Below are 18,734 nucleotides of genomic sequence, written 5' to 3' on the forward strand. Positions count from 1 at the left end.
AGAGTAACACATTTTAACGGATTAATCGCCTATTTTCATTTGCTGCATGTTTTTTTTTTAAACACGCAAAAAAAAAAATTTATCAGAACAAAACAATAATTAAAAATATATAATTCTAATGGATAAATATAATTGCAGTATATAATAATATAGGCTTAGTAATACTACTAATAAAAAATATATATTTAAAGCTAAGCATAAGTTAAGCTTGGGCTCTCAATCAGGAGGAATCCAAACGTTTCCATGTTCCTGATGTTGCCCATTTGAAGCTTAACTATTATTCATGAGGTAAATAGGCTGTGTGCGTTTCAGTATCGATGGAACAAAAAATCATAATTAACAATATGTCAAAGTGCTCACGCCAAATGTCTGGTGAATGACTGCTGTTTCCAGTGAATACGTGCGCGAGGCACCAGCGATCAAACAGCTGAAACAAATAATACTTAATTTTTGGTCACACATAAGGCATAATTCAAAAATGCAAAGTGTTGGTAGTTTGAAAAATCAAGAATAATAACAGAGTTAATACTAATTATTGCTAAATGCTGGACCGTTCCCATTTTGCTCTGCATATGGAACTTGAAGATTTTTTAAACCAAGAATGAATCAAAATGAAAATGAAATTAAAACATTTAGCTTATATATTAATAATTTTACAATTAACAAATTGTAAAAGATTTTATGTTACAATGTTATATCATAATGTTATTGTTGTTTTACTTACTGCTATCTCATTTTATAATTACATTCATTTCGCAATCCGTCCCTTTGCGCCACCTGGCGATAGTTTCGCAAATGATTTCAACACGCGACTGAATTACAGTTACCGCCGCGGCACCAAGGCCCAGATAGGCTGGCCACCTACTGTATAAAATTTTTATCTAAGAAGGAATATAATGGTAGGATACCACCTTTTCTAGTATATTGGACAGAAAAGGGAAATTCAAGATTGGTCTATAATTAACTAGTTCTTTGTGGTCAAGTTGTGGTTTTTTGTTGAGAGGCTTAATAACAGCCAGTTTAACCCTCTGGAGTCTAATGGTATTTTTGGGGCCTGGAGAAGTTTTGTCATGCCCTGATATTTGTGTTTTTTTCAGTTTCTTATAAATATCTAAATGGGTAAAGTCTAATATCACTGTAATCAGCACAAACTAGGCTATAATAATATGTGAAATGCATGCATGTACATAATTGTATTTTTGAGAAAAAAAAATGTTATGCATGGTTAGTGAAAAACTAAAAATGTTAAGTCACTTGAATAAGGCCATAAAACACATAAAGAACAATGGTTCCCGGTACTGTTGAGAACTGGAGCTTGTAGCCTAGAATTTTTCTTTCTAAATTATGTGAAAATCATCTTGTTTACTCACTCACAGAAAACAATATATTGATTTAAATTTTCTAAGACACTTTTTGTTGGTAAAAGTCATATGCGAGTAGGCGTCAACTATCATGAATATCATTGTGATTTACACCTGAGAAGACAAAGGGCCGCATAATGAGCTGCATAATGAGCCTCTCATTCAGCTATGCCACTGTCAGTGAGGAGTTACAAGAAAGAATGTGAGAACAAAATAAATCGATATAATTTTATGTTTGTAGTTTATTAAGAATATATTTAATTATCCCACAACATAATTTAATATCCACTTGGGGGAGCAGTTAAACAGTTTATTAGGAACAATCAAAGCTTACTTTCAAACAAATTTTTTGGCATCCTTACTCCAGTCACACAATCCTTCAGAAATCCTTTTAACAATCTTATTTTCTACCAAATAAAACCCCCATTTATTATCATCATCATCATTATTTTTAATGTTGAAAAGAGCTGAAAATATTTTTCAGGTTTTTTTAGGGGGAATAAATTGAAAGAACTGCATTGTTTTAACATTTGTTAGAGTTATCTCTATTTGTGACATTTATATTATTTACATCAAGCTTTTGAATGGTATTGTATATTGTTATTGAAACTTCATAATGTTTCACTTGATTATACATTTAGTCGGGAATTATAGTTTGGAAAAAATTATTTGGAAAAAGTCTAACTAGTAAAATGTTTACACGTTATGTGAAAACTAGTACAAATAAAGAAAAAGAGACTTACTCATGTTTATGATCTCTGCTGAATAAAGTGCTTCATTCTTTTTTTCTGAGGAAATCCATTTCTCAAATCCTCAACCACATCACATCTTTTTGGGGTGAATTATGTCTTATTCCTCTCATCGCGAAGCAAACAGTAAAATAAAATAAAAACTTGAAGAACAGTCTCACTGCTTTTTCTTCTGTGTGGGCGTATTCAAGCCGTGCGCTTCAGTTTGAATCGGAATAGCGCGATCAGCGCAGGGGCGTGGTCACATTAGATATAATGAAGGGAGACATGGAAAACCGACATTGCATTGTTTTCATATGGATTATGATTCACATGTCTCTTCGTTGAGTATTCACGGAGTTACAGTTCATTTTAACAGAGATGTATAAAGTACTAGAGACCCATACTTGAGTAAAAGTACAAGTGCTGTATCAAAAAAGTGACTTGAGTAGAAGTTGAAGTGCTCTTTAAGCACCACACTTAAGTAGAAGTACTAAAGTATTCACAAATTTTTGTACTTAAGTATTGCAAGTAGTCTATTTTAAAATTTTCTACTCAAGTACTGAAAGTAAAAGTAGAAGTATTGTGTTATGTAGCTATTAAAGAAAGTAGTCAAAAGTTTGAACATATTGTTTTTACTATTTCAAATGATTAACCTAAGGACAATCACAATTCCTTTGACTGTAACTTCTTGTAAACAAAAAATGGTTACTAGGGTTAGTTAGCCCAATTTGCAAAATGATGTCATTAATAACTTACCCTCATGTTGTTTCAAACCCGTAAGACATCAGAGGGTCATTTAGAATTTTTTGAAGCATCGAAAATACATTTTGGTCCAAAAATAGCAAAAACTACGACTTTATTCAGCATTGTCTTCTCTTCCGTGTCTGTTGTAAGACAGTTAAAAACAAAGCAGTTTGTGATATCTGGTTCGCGAACGAATCATTCGATGTAACCGGATCTTTTTGAAACAGTCCACCAAATCGAACTGAATCGTTTTAAACAGTTCGCGTCTCCAATACGCATTAATCCACAGATTAAGCTGTTAACTTGTTTAATGTGTCTGACACTCCCTCTGAGTTAAAACAAACCAATATCCCGTAGTAATTCATTGACTCAAACAGTACACTGACTGAACTGCTGTGAAGAGAGAACTGAAGATGAACACCGAGCCGAGCCAGATAATGACTCGTTCACGAGTCAAGAACCGTTTCTGTCAGACGCGTCCGATTCGTGAACCGAGGAGCTGATGATACAGCGCATGTGTGATTTAGCGTGAAGCAGTTGAGTCAGCACGCGCAGTCTTCTTAATCGCTTGTTTCGCTCATTGATGTGCCAGCTTCATCAAACCTGCCATCTACAGTTCTGGCAGTGGTTTGTAATGCAATGATTCGTAACCTTATTAACGAGTAACGATGCAGCACATAAAAAAAAAATATCGGAGTAAAAGTATTAAACTCAGCGAAAATATGTACCGAAGTAAAAGTGGAAGTAGGAGAAAAAAATAATACTCTAGTAAAGTACAGATACCGCCTTTTAGTACTTAAGTACAGTAGTGAAGTAGTTCTACTTCGTTACTATACATCTCTGCATTTTAATGATGTGTTTGTAAATGAAGATCAGCGCACACAAAGGCTGCAGACAGCGCACCTTGTTTGTTATCTTTATTTTATAAGTGCACAAAGGTTCTTATGTCTGTATCCAAAAAAAAGTAGACCCTTTACAGATTCGATTGATGTATTGCTCTTATCTGTACGATTAAAATTGAGAGTGTAATTTAAGTTCTTTTCGGGGGTTATCAGGAGAAAATGACTCAAAACGCATATATGCGTTAATCGACTTCAAAGGGTTAAAGGTTTTGGGGACATATCCAAATGACAATGAGGAATTAATAATAGTCAGAAGAGGATCTATGACTTCTGGAAGCACCTCTTTTAGGAGATTAGATGGTATAGTGTCTAACATACATGTAGTTGGTTTAAATGATTTAACAAGTTTATATAATTCTTGCTCTCCTATAGTAGAGAATGAGTGGAACTGTTCCTCAAGGGGTCTATAGTGCACTGTCTGATGCGATACTGTAGCTGACGGCTGAATGGTTACAATTTTATCTCTAATAGTATCGTTTTTAGAAGTAGATCATAAAGTCATTACTGCTGTGATGTTGGGAAATGTCAACATTTGTTGTTGCTTTATTTTTCATTGATTTAGCCACTGTGTTGAATAAATACCTGGGGTTATTTTTGTTTTCTTCTAAAAGAGAAGAAAAGTTATCGGTTCTAGCAGTTTTTAATGCTTTTCTGTAGGAAAGGTTACTTTCCCACCAAGCAATACGAAATACCTCTAGTTTTGTTTTCCTCCAGCTGTGCTCAACTTTTCGGGCTGCTCTCTTTAGGGTGCTAGTATGCTCATTATACCATAGTGACATACTGGTTTCCTTAACCTTCCTTAAGCGTAAAGGACCAACTGTATTTAAAATGCTAGAAAAGAGAGAGTCCATAGTTTCTGTTACATCATCAAGTTGTTCTGAGGTTTTGGATATGCTAAAGAATTTGGATACATCAGGAAGATAACTTAAAACGCAGTCTTTTGTGGTAGAAGTGATGGTTCTTCCATACTTGTAAAAAGAAGTAGAATTTACAATTTTGGCTATATGAAGTTTGCACAAAACTAAATAATGATCTGAGATATCATCACTAGGCTGCATAATTTCAACACTATCAACATCAATTCCATGTGACAGATTTAATTCTAGAGTATGAGTAGGTCCTGAAATGTGTTGTCTAATCCCAATAGAGTTCAGAATGTCTATAAATGCTGATCCCAATGCATCTTTTTCATTATCAACACGGATAAATCACCAACTATTAAAACTTTATCTGCAGCCAGAACTAACTCGGATGTAAAATCACCAAATGCTTTAATAAAGTCTGTACGGAGCACTGGTGGCTTGTATACAGTAGCCAGTACAAACACAACAGGGGATTTATCATTAACATTTTTTTCTCTGGATAATATTATATGTAGCACCATTACTTCAAACGAGTTATACTTGAAGCCTGCCCTCTGAGAAATCCTGAAAACGTTGTTATAAATTGAAGCAACACCTCCCCCTTTGCCTTTTAGATGCGGCTCATGTTTATAACAGTAATCTTGGGGGGTGGACTCATTTAAAATAATGTAATCATCAGGTTTTAGCCAGGTTTCTGTCATACAGAGAACATCTAGATTATGATCAGTGATCATATTATTTACAAAAAGTGTTTTCCTAGAAAGGGATCTGATATTCAATAAGCCAAGCTTTATCATTTGTTTATATATATATATATATATATATATATATATATATATATATATATATATATATATATATATTAAAATTCCTTTAATGAAACAGCATGCATTTTTGATGTGCATACTTTGTTATTCGTTACCTGTCCTTTATTTTGTCAGATAACTACTTGGTAAAAGATACCTATTTGTACACCGATTAAGAAATCATTGTGTGTTTTATAAATTCTTTATTTTAGTAAAACGTGAGCCACTGTATCATTTCGCTCCCATTATTTAGGCCTAACTAAAACAAGAAACGAATAAATTAAATCTGCACAATTTAGCTAAATCTTTGAAACTCTAAAGAATGGACGGATTAATAAACCATCCTCATGATTAAACTCAAGTTCTCAAATCATAATCAACAAAATGCATACGATGCAAAAATTAATTAACTGACAACATAAGTTATTTTAAAGGGAGCCTTCTTTACTTGCTTTTATTGCTGGGCATAGCATATGGCCTTAAAAAATCTGATTTATGATTTAAATCAATTTTAAAATCAATATTCCAATGACAAAGAAATTTTTCAAAACAAGTTTTAATATATTTATACATTTATAACTGAGACAAGATGATACAAAACTGTAATGTTATTACCTTAATGCTGGAAGGACCTTTTTTTTATTATAATTTTTTTGTTAATACTAGCTGATCATGCATCTAACCATCCACTCGGCGTTAAAGGGGTAGTTCACCCAAAAATCTAAATTATGTCATTAATAACTCACCCTAAAAAACATTTTGCCACATCTTAAATTGATATACTAGTCCATTAATTTGTTCTTCCATCAAAATGCGCTCGCAGCAGCAATGGCATTCATTTGTTGTAGTTCTGTATGAGGAATCTGGGTGGTATCACACTGGTATCACAGCGCTCCGGAACTACAAGGTCCATGCGGCAGCATACAGACTTGTCAGAAGGACTTTCACAGAAACCTGCGCAAACTCCGAACATACTGTATCATACTGCGTCACTGCTTAGCTTAATTGAAATCATCCTGGCTATCACAATGGGAAAATGTACCTTTAATGATCTATGGCTCGAAGACGGTGCGTTTAGTAGCTGGCTCAAGCCCATCGCTAACAATTGGTATCAAGCATCGAAACATAAGACGCAGAAAAGCTGAACTGAGTAGCTGGTTACTCGCGCGCTCTGTGTTCGGTGCGGAGAGAGAGAGAGCCGCGTATCACGGACAGTCCCTCCTGCACATGAACGAACAAATACTAATCGCAGTTTTGAACAAAAAAAAAAAAGATTTGAAAGGGCCCAATTCATTACCACGGTGTTCAGGGCTCACGCTGATAAAGGCGTCTCAAAACGCTTGTACACCGAATTTGCTTCTTTTTGCTCCTGTACCGACAGATACATGCAAAATATGTCAAAATACCTGCCTTGGAAAGTATGCTCGAAAAAACATATTTATTTGTCAGTTATTTCTTAAGTGAAAGTAAACAGTTGAGGAAAAAGATGCGTTCATCGTCTCTTAAAGTGACCGCGCCTAATTTAGCTACTAGCTGCTGTAATGTTAATCCAAGAAAATGAAAGAAAAATCACTCACTGCTCTTGACTTCATTACTTTGTAGTTTTAACAAGAATTTATGCACAGTCAAACCAAAAATTATCCACACTCCAGAACACTTTACCCCTGTATTTGCCGGAATGGCAGTGTGAAAGGGGCTTAATACATTTATGTAAGTGAGTATAAGCAAACTGTGACATATTATACCCAAAGAATCTTCATACAGTGAACTACTAGTGAAATAGATGGATATAAATTTTTTTATCTATCTATATATAAAATTGGGAACAAAAATGATTCAGCACCTTATAAAGCACCATGCATTGCTTAAGTTTTTTTTTTTCTGAATTGCTAATGCAACCTTTTCACACCACAGTCTGAACAAAATGAAGCATTGCTTGGTAATTGGTCAACAAAGTATTGATATTTGTGTAAATATTGTCATAACAGTTGTCAGGATTTTTGGTTGATTACGTACATTTCTATCAATGTTATGACATTATCAAGACAAATTTGTTCTGACAGAGTTTAACTATAAGTTCCTTTTCATTTTATAACCATTTTAGAAGCAATAGCAAATAAACTAATAATGTGAGAAATGTTCCAGGTGTCTGATTTGATTGTATATTAAATTTTTACATTGAAGACTATCCAGTGCTATTTTACATTTAATTATTCGGTTTTTTGTACCTTGACACCTACAAACTTGAAAAAAACTTAAACATTGTGTAAATAGCAAAAATAAATAAAAATGAACAAACATACAAATTAAACAATTTCAAACAGGGCCCACTGGTACAACCTTCACCGGGGCCCCACTGACCCCAGCTACGTCCTGTGGGTATTAAATACTGTGACCAAACACCAATAACACTTATTATTTTGGAAAGTAATGCCATAAAAGAATTGTTACTTTACAATGTTACAATTGTTAAGTGTTCCTGTATTCTTGAAGCGAAGGCTTCAGTTTCTTAATCTTAAGAAATAATAGAATAACTCTTTAAATAATAAAACTTGTTACTTTCAATGAAAGTCAATAATAAAAAAAGACTTTTGAAAGGAATTTTAATGACTGAAGTTATCGTAATTCGTGTAGGTGATAAATTCAAATCCTAATGGTCTTAAAAAATCTTAAAAAATCTTAAATTTGACTGATTAAACCCTGCTATATATATATATATGCTCTGCTCATGCCTGTTTCACACATACTCCATCTGCAGTGCGTATGCAGTCCATGTGCATTACGTATGTGGTGCAGCACGGACTCGATGTGCTTTCACACAGGATACGTTTCCAGTCCGATACACGGTACGTAAGCACTGCTGCAGACGCAACGCTCCTGGAACACAACTGGAATCCTTTAACATGGTTGTGTAAAAAAAAATGCAACGCGTACACACTGCAGACATATTTCTTTTTTTCTTTTTTTTTTTTTCTTTTTTTTTAAGCAGACAAAATTATAATGGTATAGCTAATTTTATAGAATTAACTTAGTTACTGAATTTCACTGGAAATATTTATTTTTTATGTAAATAAAGAACTGTATTTCTTTAGTTAATTATTAAAGTATTACATGTTACACTGTATTTGGGATTTTAAGAATAAGTGGAAAATGTGCTGAATGTTTCATTTAATTCAAGTGAAATTAGCAAGCAGTTAGACTGAATTTACATTTGTTTTAAATGCGGAGCCAGGCGCGAGTCAACGTAGGTTGCGCGCATGCGTCGAGCTTCATCCATACTGCCAGATGCACTTGTGGAGATTTGCGGTGCAGTGCACGTGCGAATATAACCGAGCGTTACGAAACAGGCTGCGTGAGTGTGGCAAATGTGAATGACTCGTCCGTGACGCTGGACTCGCGCCGCATGGGGAAGAGAGGAACGATTATGAGAAGCATTCAGAGACACAGGCTGTGTGTGCGGTCTTCTGAATAGAGGGTTTTCCCGACGTGTCATCAATCTGGAAGTCGGCCATTTGACTGATTATTGCTGATTATTAAAAAAATTAGCGAGTTTTGGCCTAAACTAATCGGTCGCATCGGTTAAAACATTTCGAGTTCTGTCAAAAGTTAAAGAGTGATTAAAGAAGGCGTTTGTGGTTTAGAGAGGTACAGTTACAGCATCAGCTCATCAACCACATGCACATGTGTAAATTAATGTTTACAAAAAGCTCATCCATCGCTTCCAGTGATTCGATGGGCATGCATTCAGGACACTCTGGCTCTTGAGCACACTCTGCTGCTCGGGTGATTGACCTTGGACACCAGCTGGTCCTGCTGCTGCTTAATGTGCTCCAGCAGGCTTAAAATGTGGACCTGAGCAGCTGTTGAATACATAGTATTATAGAATAATTATGTTATAGGGAACATGCTTAAAGTCGCTGCCGAAACGAGGCTTTGTTGTTGCAGTGTGCCGGACGAGCAGACAATTATTATTTTTGAAACCAGCGCAGCACGGAAAAAAAGCTGTAATTTTACATACCAGCCTCCTAGAGTTCTGCAGCTCAAGACGCAGTAGTCCAGTGCGTTGGCTACACATTTCCACGTTGTAAAATTTAAATAAAACAACATATCTATCGCAAATTTAAAACAGCTGCATGGACACACAAATCAGATCTGAACAGTTGCGATATACAGTGTGGACATCATTTTAGATCAGATTCCAATCGGATACAAGATAATCGTATTTCGACTAACAGTCTGAATGTAGCCATAGTAAACTACGTCCACATTTAAGCCATAATCGACGCTTCATATACTTTTTAAATATGAGCAGGCCTACAAGCTGGGATTGGTAATGCTGCACTGTAATCACAATTATTTATTTATATTTTTCAATATATTTGATTATATAATATTGGTTTGAGACTGAAAGTATTTTTTTATTTTTTATTGGAGAACTTTGCAGCAGTATTTTATTTCTTATTCTTTTTTTTATTTTATATAGATTTCATTAAAAAGTATTTTAAAAAAGTGTAAACAAATTGTTAAAGTTTATAGTAATAACCTGCAGTTTACAGTCTGGCGAGTAAAAATGCCAATGGCAATTCAATTGTCAAGGTGTCTGTAGAGGGTTGTTCTTTCTGTTGCTCATATCTCCATGCCTGTATGCATCTTTGGATCAGACTGCGTAAACCTTGTTGCTTAGCATTAGTTGTAAAACACATGGCAATAGCAATTCCACTGTATATAATGTAGTACAAATACATAATAAAAGTTGCCAACTCCCCATGTAATTGTTATCTGATTTTTGTAGTGTTTTATTTCACACTGTAAAGCGGAGTTCTCAAAGAATGTTGCAGGACTTTTTTTTTTTTTTTTTTTTTTTTAAAGCAAATTTTAAAATGTTATGACTACGATTTATTTTTCTCTCCTTTCAGATGAGACAGAATATGAGTACAGTGGAAGTGAAGAAGAGGGAGAAGAGGCACAAGAACAGGAAGGAGAGGCCAGGTATCACAAAATATTTTTTTTAAGTAAGAATTACTTAGCTTCAGATGTATCTTGAAACTTTCAGTGTATTCCTGGGTGGCTTGTTTTAAGTCTTATTGATGTGACCCCTCACCCTCAGTTCTATAGTGAATGTGCCTGGTGAATCTACTCTGCGACGTGATTTCATTCGGCTGCAGCAGGAGAATAAGGAGCGTTCAGAGGCACTGAGAAGACAACAGCTCCTCCAGGAACAGCAACTCAGAGAACAAGAGGAATATAAACGCCAGTTATTGGCTGAGAGACAAAAACGAATTGAACAGCAGAAGGAGCAAAGAAAACGGCTTGAGGAGGTTGGTCTCCAATATAAATATTGTGATTTTTGTGTTAATCCTGCGTATACTGTTCTACATGAATGTGTGTGTGAGTCATTTTGTAGAAAATGGAAGTGCAGGCGGTTGTGGTGGCAATATATAACAATTAGGACTGGGATAAACGATTATTTTTTAAACGATTAATCTAGCGATTATTTTTTCGATGCATCGATTAATCTAACGATTAATTTTTCAGACCGATTCAATTTCGATTATCTCCCCATTAATTGACTACTAACATGTTGCAATACTATACATGTTGATTTACATATCTGAATGAAAAAAACATGAATTCCTTAACATTGCAATATATGTTTATTGCTCTTAAAATAACAAAATAAAAGACTGACTAAGAATGCATTACTTGGCACTTGTATAGAGATAGCATTCAATAAAACCTTGAAGCCTTGAAAAAACATAGCTTACTGAAACAAGCTTACTGAACACATAGGGCCTAGCTTACTGAAAAAAAGTTCTTCTTTCAGATGAAAATAACAACAACTTGATGTCTAGCATTCAATAAAAAATGTATTTTTATGCTTGAAAGAATACAGTAATCAATGTAAACTTGAGGGCTTTAAGCTAATACAGAGAGTGCTTTTCAAAAAAAGAATTAAAAAAATAAACAGTGGGAGCCAGCAGCCTGTCATGGAGAAAAAAAAAAATCTCCGAATGATCCATGTGAAACTTTGGCGTTCTGCCCTTTTTCTATTGTGTCTAATGATTTTGGTTATTATGCACGAGGGAGAGAGGGAGAGCAACACAGCGCTCGTGTAGTTTGAAGACTGTGAGTGCGTGAGTGTAGCAGAAATGAGTCGAACCAAACAAATTAAAGAGTCTATCAGAGCTGTGTGCATTGAAACGAGAGCCGAACTCCTCAGGAAGTCATAAATCAGTTCTAGTGCCACAAGAACCAAGCAAGATAACCAACCAACCAACTTGTTCACACAGCTTTCAACATTAACACCAATAGAACAATTATTGACAATTTTAATTCGAAGAAGAGATTGTCAAATTTATTGTTCGTGATTGAAATGCAACGCTGGACATCACATGTAAACCCAGGAGATCAAGTTAAATACTTGCATTGACTTCCCCCACCCAGCAGAACCAGACTGAAATTCCTAAGGGGGAAGGGCTTTAAACCTTTGTCTTCACAGAAAAGTCCCTTTGCCAGAGAATGGCAAAGAAACTGCTTTTTGTACATTATATATGGAAGTGCAGGCGGTTGTGGTGGCAATATATAACAATTAGGACTGGGATAAACGATTATTTTTTAAACGATTAATCTAGCGATTATTTTTTCGATGCATCGATTAATCTAACGATTAATTTTTCAGACCGATTCAATTTCGATTATCTCCCCATTAATTGACTACTAACATGTTGCAATACTATACATGTTGATTTACATATCTGAATGAAAAAAACATGAATTCCTTAACATTGCAATATATGTTTATTGCTCTTAAAATAACAAAATAAAAGACTGACTAAGAATGCATTACTTGGCACTTGTATAGAGATAGCATTCAATAAAACCTTGAAGCCTTGAAAAAACATAGCTTACTGAAACAAGCTTACTGAACACATAGGGCCTAGCTTACTGAAAAAAAGTTCTTCTTTCAGATGAAAATAACAACAACTTGATGTCTAGCATTCAATAAAAAATGTATTTTTATGCTTGAAAGAATACAGTAATCAATGTAAACTTGAGGGCTTTAAGCTAATACAGAGAGTGCTTTTCAAAAAAAGAATTAAAAAAATAAACAGTGGGAGCCAGCAGCCTGTCATGGAGAAAAAAAAAAATCTCCGAATGATCCATGTGAAACTTTGGCGTTCTGCCCTTTTTCTATTGTGTCTAATGATTTTGGTTATTATGCACGAGGGAGAGAGGGAGAGCAACACAGCGCTCGTGTAGTTTGAAGACTGTGAGTGCGTGAGTGTAGCAGAAATGAGTCGAACCAAACAAATTAAAGAGTCTATCAGAGCTGTGTGCATTGAAACGAGAGCCGAACTCCTCAGGAAGTCATAAATCAGTTCTAGTGCCACAAGAACCAAGCAAGATAACCAACCAACCAACTTGTTCACACAGCTTTCAACATTAACACCAATAGAACAATTATTGACAATTTTAATTCGAAGAAGAGATTGTCAAATTTATTGTTCGTGATTGAAATGCAACGCTGGACATCACATGTAAACCCAGGAGATCAAGTTAAATACTTGCATTGACTTCCCCCACCCAGCAGAACCAGACTGAAATTCCTAAGGGGGAAGGGCTTTAAACCTTTGTCTTCACAGAAAAGTCCCTTTGCCAGAGAATGGCAAAGAAACTGCTTTTTGTACATTATATATGGACCAGAATGAACTCAAAAAGACTTGAATGAATCATTCCATTGCTTAAATCCATATTAATTTATGTGTAACCCACACATTTGACTATCATGTATAATCACTTATTCTGTATGTCTTTTGATAACTATAGGATACATAGTCATGTCTAGTATTGATATAATCGAATTTTCTTGCTTGATATTGTCCTGACAATCATTTATTTGTAAAATATATCATAATCGTGTTATAGACGGTTTCATCGGGCGCACGCGCCTGGACCTAAGTTAACTTCCGGTCTATGTTGTGTATATCAGTCTGCAGCGGGACCTCCTACAAACGCAGTTAAAGCCAAGGTGATGAGTAGACTGAAGTTGGGCTCAGGTGGTTGTGCTGCGGGATGTGTTTCCCATACATTTATTTATTTTTGGAGATTCGCCACAATTTTAAAACTGATCGATTTTCAAAAAGGCTTCGTTAAATAAACATGAGTAACGTAACGTTACGTTACGTACTGCACGTTTAATAATAATAATTCCTTTCATTTATGTTTAAATATCAAAACGAGGCACGGGTGTTTTTATATCCCTGTATTTCTGAAAGAAGACTTGCATGTTATATGCCTGATAAAGCAGCGTGTGAGCGTACCAGCTCTGCTTTGTTTACAGCTGATACTGGGGAAACCTCTATTTCTCGCGCTTTATGTCTATGCTTTAAATCTCCTGCTGGCAAATAATGAATTAGCATTTTCATTAAGTCTGCCTGATCCACACAGAAAACACATTTTGTTTGTTATCAAAAAATATCTACTCTAGAGGGACTTGGCTGTTGTTATTGATTCTATTTGGAGTCTACCGGAAGTTAAGTTAGGTCCACAAAAGCGCTCACGCGCATTAACGTTTGTTTATGTTGATGCTGTTGAAACCGTCTATAGGAATCATGTCCAAAATTAGACCCTGTGAGGCAAGAACCACATGCTTGGTAAGATAAACAAATGATTTATGATACCCCCCCGAGCCAAGACCATATCTGATTGGTCAAGGCAACATTTGAGGGGTTGCCAACAAGGAAGTTTAAATACTTTGGACACCATGAAATTTTGCTTTTAGTTCTAGCATTGCTTGTGCTATCAGTCCTGCCTTGCTTTTAGTCAGCTTTTAGTTCCAGCCTTGCTCGTGCTATCAGTCATGCCTGCTCTTAGTTCTAGCTTGTAGCTTTGCTACCTAGCTTTAGCTTGTAGCATCTAGCCATGTGGTTAGTCATCATTGTTCTTTGAGCGCGGTTCCAGCGTGCCTGCCTGCTGCTACTATGCCACGATGAGAAGGAACACAACCTAGTCTCGTCAAACTTTATTTCTTTTCTTTTCCGTTTGAGAGTTTCGTGTTCTGAGTTAAGTTTTGTAACGTCGGTTCAACTTCAACCAGCGCACACGACTCTGCACTTTCAGCCAACGCCCAACAACCACGGGCTTCCCAAGACGTCACTTCAGAGACTGAACTTCCAGCCAATCAACGACCTCGGGATAGCCCTTTCACCGAGGCTCCTTCTTCACAGGAGATGCAAGTAACTTTACCTCCAGACTGTGACCTTTACTGGTGTATCTAATATAATTTTAACCTCATTGAGGAACTCAATGCGAGCGCTAATTACGTGATTGATGGTTGTTCATGTTTATGCAATTTAACGTATTGCTGTTAACTTGGGATTCCATATTTCCATTCTATTAAACTCATCTTTCCCTAACTTTCGACCTTCCTGCAACTTGTGTGAATGTGTGTGTGCGTGCGTTTATGTGTTAGATTAGTTTATATGTCTTAGATTTATCTAATAAAGCCTTATTCATATTGAAAAGAGAAGTATCTTGTGTTTTGTGCTTACAAGTTAATGTCTTAAACTGCCGATCTTGTTACTGTGCTAATTAATAGTGTTTTCACTATAGTTTGGATATTAGTATCCAGCGCTGATTTGATGTTAAACGGCTAGTTCACTGAATCGCAGGGCGTCTCCGTGAACAGCCGTGAAACAGTGATTCTGTTCAAATTCCCTTTAAAATCTTAAATGATTCCCTTTGAGCTAAATTGACCTGTTTCCATTACATGAGCGCGCGTGAAACTTTGGTGTTTCGCCCTTTTTCTATCGTGTTTAATGATTTTGATTAATATGCACAAGGGAGAGAGAGAGCAAGAAGCGCTCATGTTGTTTGAAGACTGTGAGTGCGCGTGCAGCCGGGGCTCTCTCTCGTACGCGCCCTGTCAGGCCCAGCAGTCATTCTATTCTACATCACTCACCGATTAAATAAGGCTTTAACAGCCGCCAAAAAAAAAGATCAATGCAGAAAAACCCCTGGATTGGTTATATAACGTTGGACAGAATGTTGATCCCTCCATCGCGTATATTCAGCGCACATAAGGTAAACATTTTGCAAACGTTTTTTAGAGAAATAAAAACAGGTCGACGAATCGATGCGCATATTTTGCGTCGATGTATTTCTTCCGTCGACGTCATCGACGACCTCGATGCGTTGTCCCAGCCCTAATAACAATACTTTTACTATATTTATGCTCATTCAACGCTTTGTTTATTTTATTATGTCTTTACTGGTTAATGTTGATTGAGGAAACATTTAAGTTTAACACTTAAGTTTAAATGTATGATGATTGATCATAATGCAAAGCAATCACATTACATGTATATGACATTTTTAGCGGCATTCAGTGTGGGATTTGACTGATTTATACGTAAATTAGGAAATTTCAGATAGATTGCTTATACAGTTTTTTGATTGTATCTTGGGGGTTTGTTAGATTACTAGAGTAATAAGTTGACATCCAACATCAAGTTGTCACACATCTCTGTTGTAAACATGAAGTTGCCACGCCCAAAGTAATTGAACTGTCCCCAGTAAAAATAAGAATAACATGCACAGATTCAGTATTATCTTTTGGACCACAATCAGTGTAAAAAATGGGAAAAAAAGAAACTCAACTTCTCACAGCAACAACGTCGGGAGCGTGAGATGAGGCGGCAGCAGGAGCGGGAGCAGAGACGCAGGGAACAGGAGGACAAGAGACACAAAGAGGAAATGGAACTTAGACGTAAAGAGAAAGAAGAGCACAGGAGGGCTGAGGAGGAAAAGAGGAGGATTGACCTTGAACAGGTGACTTTCTTAGATAACTTGTGTTTAAAATGACATAGAACTTAAGCTAAACACTTGTTTTACGGTTTGTTTTACAGGAGTTTATCCACAGGCAGCTCGAGGATGAGCAAAGACATCTTGAAATCCTTCAGCAACAGCTGCTGCAGGAGCAGGCCAAACTACTGGTATTAAATCAGTTTTTCAGTTGTTTCATTGTTTCAGTTCTTCAGGGGGCATGCTCAGGGTAGTGCTGGTTAATGCATGATGATAAAAATAGAGAAATGGCCTTAAGCAATTAACCAAATAAACAGATAAAAGGGTTCAAATGGTTCAAATCACCAAATGCGAATATAATCAATGCTGAAACATGTTACTCACCTGGTAACTTTATGAATAGTGGTGAGAATTTGGGATTGCTTAGTACTATCAGAAAATTGGTAATGGTTGTGATTTAATTATATAAATGTAGGCTACAGTTTGACGCGTTACACACACACAGAGCTTGACATTAGGGATGCACCGATCATGATTTTTCATGGCCGATTCCGTTACCGATTTTTTACAAACAAACTGGACGATTTCCGATTTCCGATTTTAAGCAACAAACAAGAAAGAACGAAAGTGTGCATAAACAAGATATTTAGTATTTAATAGGCCAAACTTGCTTTTGGCTATTGAAAACAATAACTGTAACCATCTGAAATTAACAGCAGTATCTGCACAGTAAGTAGCCTACATTCAATACAAACATAGATGGTACACACATCAGCATTTAGCTTTTGTTTATGAATTGGGTTGAAACTACATAGAACTGGCCTTAAATTAAAAGATTAACTGTAACCATGTGAAATTAAAGACAATAACTGCATTCTACAATCCAAACACCACAATCAACACACATTCAATAAGATGTTTCTTAATCAGCATTCAGTATTTTAGTTTTTAAATTTGTTTTTAAATTTAAAAAAAAGGTCTTTACCAGTGAGACTAAATAAAAGTATGCTATATAAATACATTTTCCAAAATGTTAAGATCAAATAATGTTGGTGCAAATAAATCAAAGATGCAAAGTGTTTAATTCATCCAATTAAAAAAATATATATACATACGGTAATGATTCAGAAGAGGGTGTGACAAAATGGCTCGACAGCGCCACCTATACCAAGAAAATCATCAGCCTTCCAGCTATGTTTCACGTACATGCACGAAAATTGGCACACACATGTAACACACCAATACCTACAAAAAAGACTCTTGGAGCGAAATTCTAAACCCAACAGGAAGTCGGTTATTTTTAATATTATGAGCATATTTTGTGTAATTTTGGTCATTTCCATGTGTTGTATTTTAACGAACTCCTCCTAGAGAGTTCTTCAAATCAACACCAAATTTGGTATGCCTAATCTAAAGGCCTTTGCGATGTTAAATTGCGAAGATCTTGAGTTTTCGTTGAAGGGCGTGTCCGTGGCGGCCTGGCGAATTTCGATGATTCGCCATGAAAAATGAAGTTGCTAAAACACTCACATACAATGTCCAATCTGCCCCAAACTTCACATGTTTGATGAGACTCCGAACCTGAACAGATTGACATGCCCATATTCAGTTATAGTCATAGCGCCACCTATTGGCAACAGGAAGTGACATATTTTACGCTGCGACGAACTACTCCTAGAAATTTTATGAAATCAATGTCTTTTTTGTGGTCAGTCTAATCTAAAGGCCTGTGTGATGTTCAGTTGTGAAGATCTTGAGTTTTCGTTAAAAGGCTTGTTCATGGCGCCGCGACGAAGTTCTATGTCTCGCCATGGGAATAAAAGATGTTATGACTCAGGCATAAAATGTCCGATCTTCCCCAAACTTCACATGTGTGATAAGAGTCCTGGCCTGAACAGATCTGCAGGCCAATATTCCACCGTGTGTGGCAGAATGGCTCGATAGCGCCACCTATACACTTTCAACGGAGTACGTATAAACTTTAAACGGAGTGCGCCTCGAGCTTTGTGTCACGTACATGTACAAAAATCGGTACACACATGTAACACACCAGTATCTACGAAAAAGTCTCTTGGTAAGAAATCCGAATCCCAACAGGAAGTCAGTTATTTAGAATTTTCTCAGCAAAATTGGTGTTGTTTTTGCCATTTTCAGGGGTTGTGCTTTAACAAACTCCTCCTAGAGATTTATTCAGATCAACACCAAACTTGGTCAGTGTTATCTAAAGGCCTTTGCGAAGTTAAATTGCGATGATCTTGAGGTTTCGTTAAAGGGCGTGTCCATAGCGGCTTGACAAATTTCGATGATTCGCCATGAAAAAGGAAGTTGCTGTAACTCAGACATACAATGTCCAATCTGCCCCAAACTTCACATGTTAGATAAGACTTCTGCACTTAACAGATCTACATGCCCATATTCAGTTATAGTCATAGCACCACCTATTGGCAACAGGAAGAGACATTTTACGCAGAGACAAACTACTCCTAGAGATTTTTTGACATTAATGTATTTTTTTTGGTCAGTC

General features: G+C 36.1%; 1 protein-coding gene across 6 annotated transcripts in view; it reads left to right on the top strand.

Moving 5' to 3' along the window:
- Positions 1 to 18,734, top strand: part of LOC128015742 (mitogen-activated protein kinase kinase kinase kinase 4) — a 395,708-nt gene that overhangs the window by 116,967 nt on the left and 260,007 nt on the right. For all 6 annotated transcript variants that reach the window (XM_052599872.1, XM_052599965.1, XM_052600194.1 and 3 more), the window contains exons 11-14: positions 10,324 to 10,396; positions 10,515 to 10,725; positions 16,076 to 16,237; positions 16,315 to 16,401. In XM_052599872.1, coding sequence (XP_052455832.1) covers positions 10,324 to 10,396; positions 10,515 to 10,725; positions 16,076 to 16,237; positions 16,315 to 16,401 — 533 coding nt within the window. The remainder of the gene's footprint in view (positions 1 to 10,323; positions 10,397 to 10,514; positions 10,726 to 16,075; positions 16,238 to 16,314; positions 16,402 to 18,734) is intronic.

Source organism: Carassius gibelio, chromosome A1 (genome assembly GCF_023724105.1).
Source record: "Carassius gibelio isolate Cgi1373 ecotype wild population from Czech Republic chromosome A1, carGib1.2-hapl.c, whole genome shotgun sequence".
Taxonomy (NCBI): domain Eukaryota; kingdom Metazoa; phylum Chordata; class Actinopteri; order Cypriniformes; family Cyprinidae; genus Carassius; species Carassius gibelio.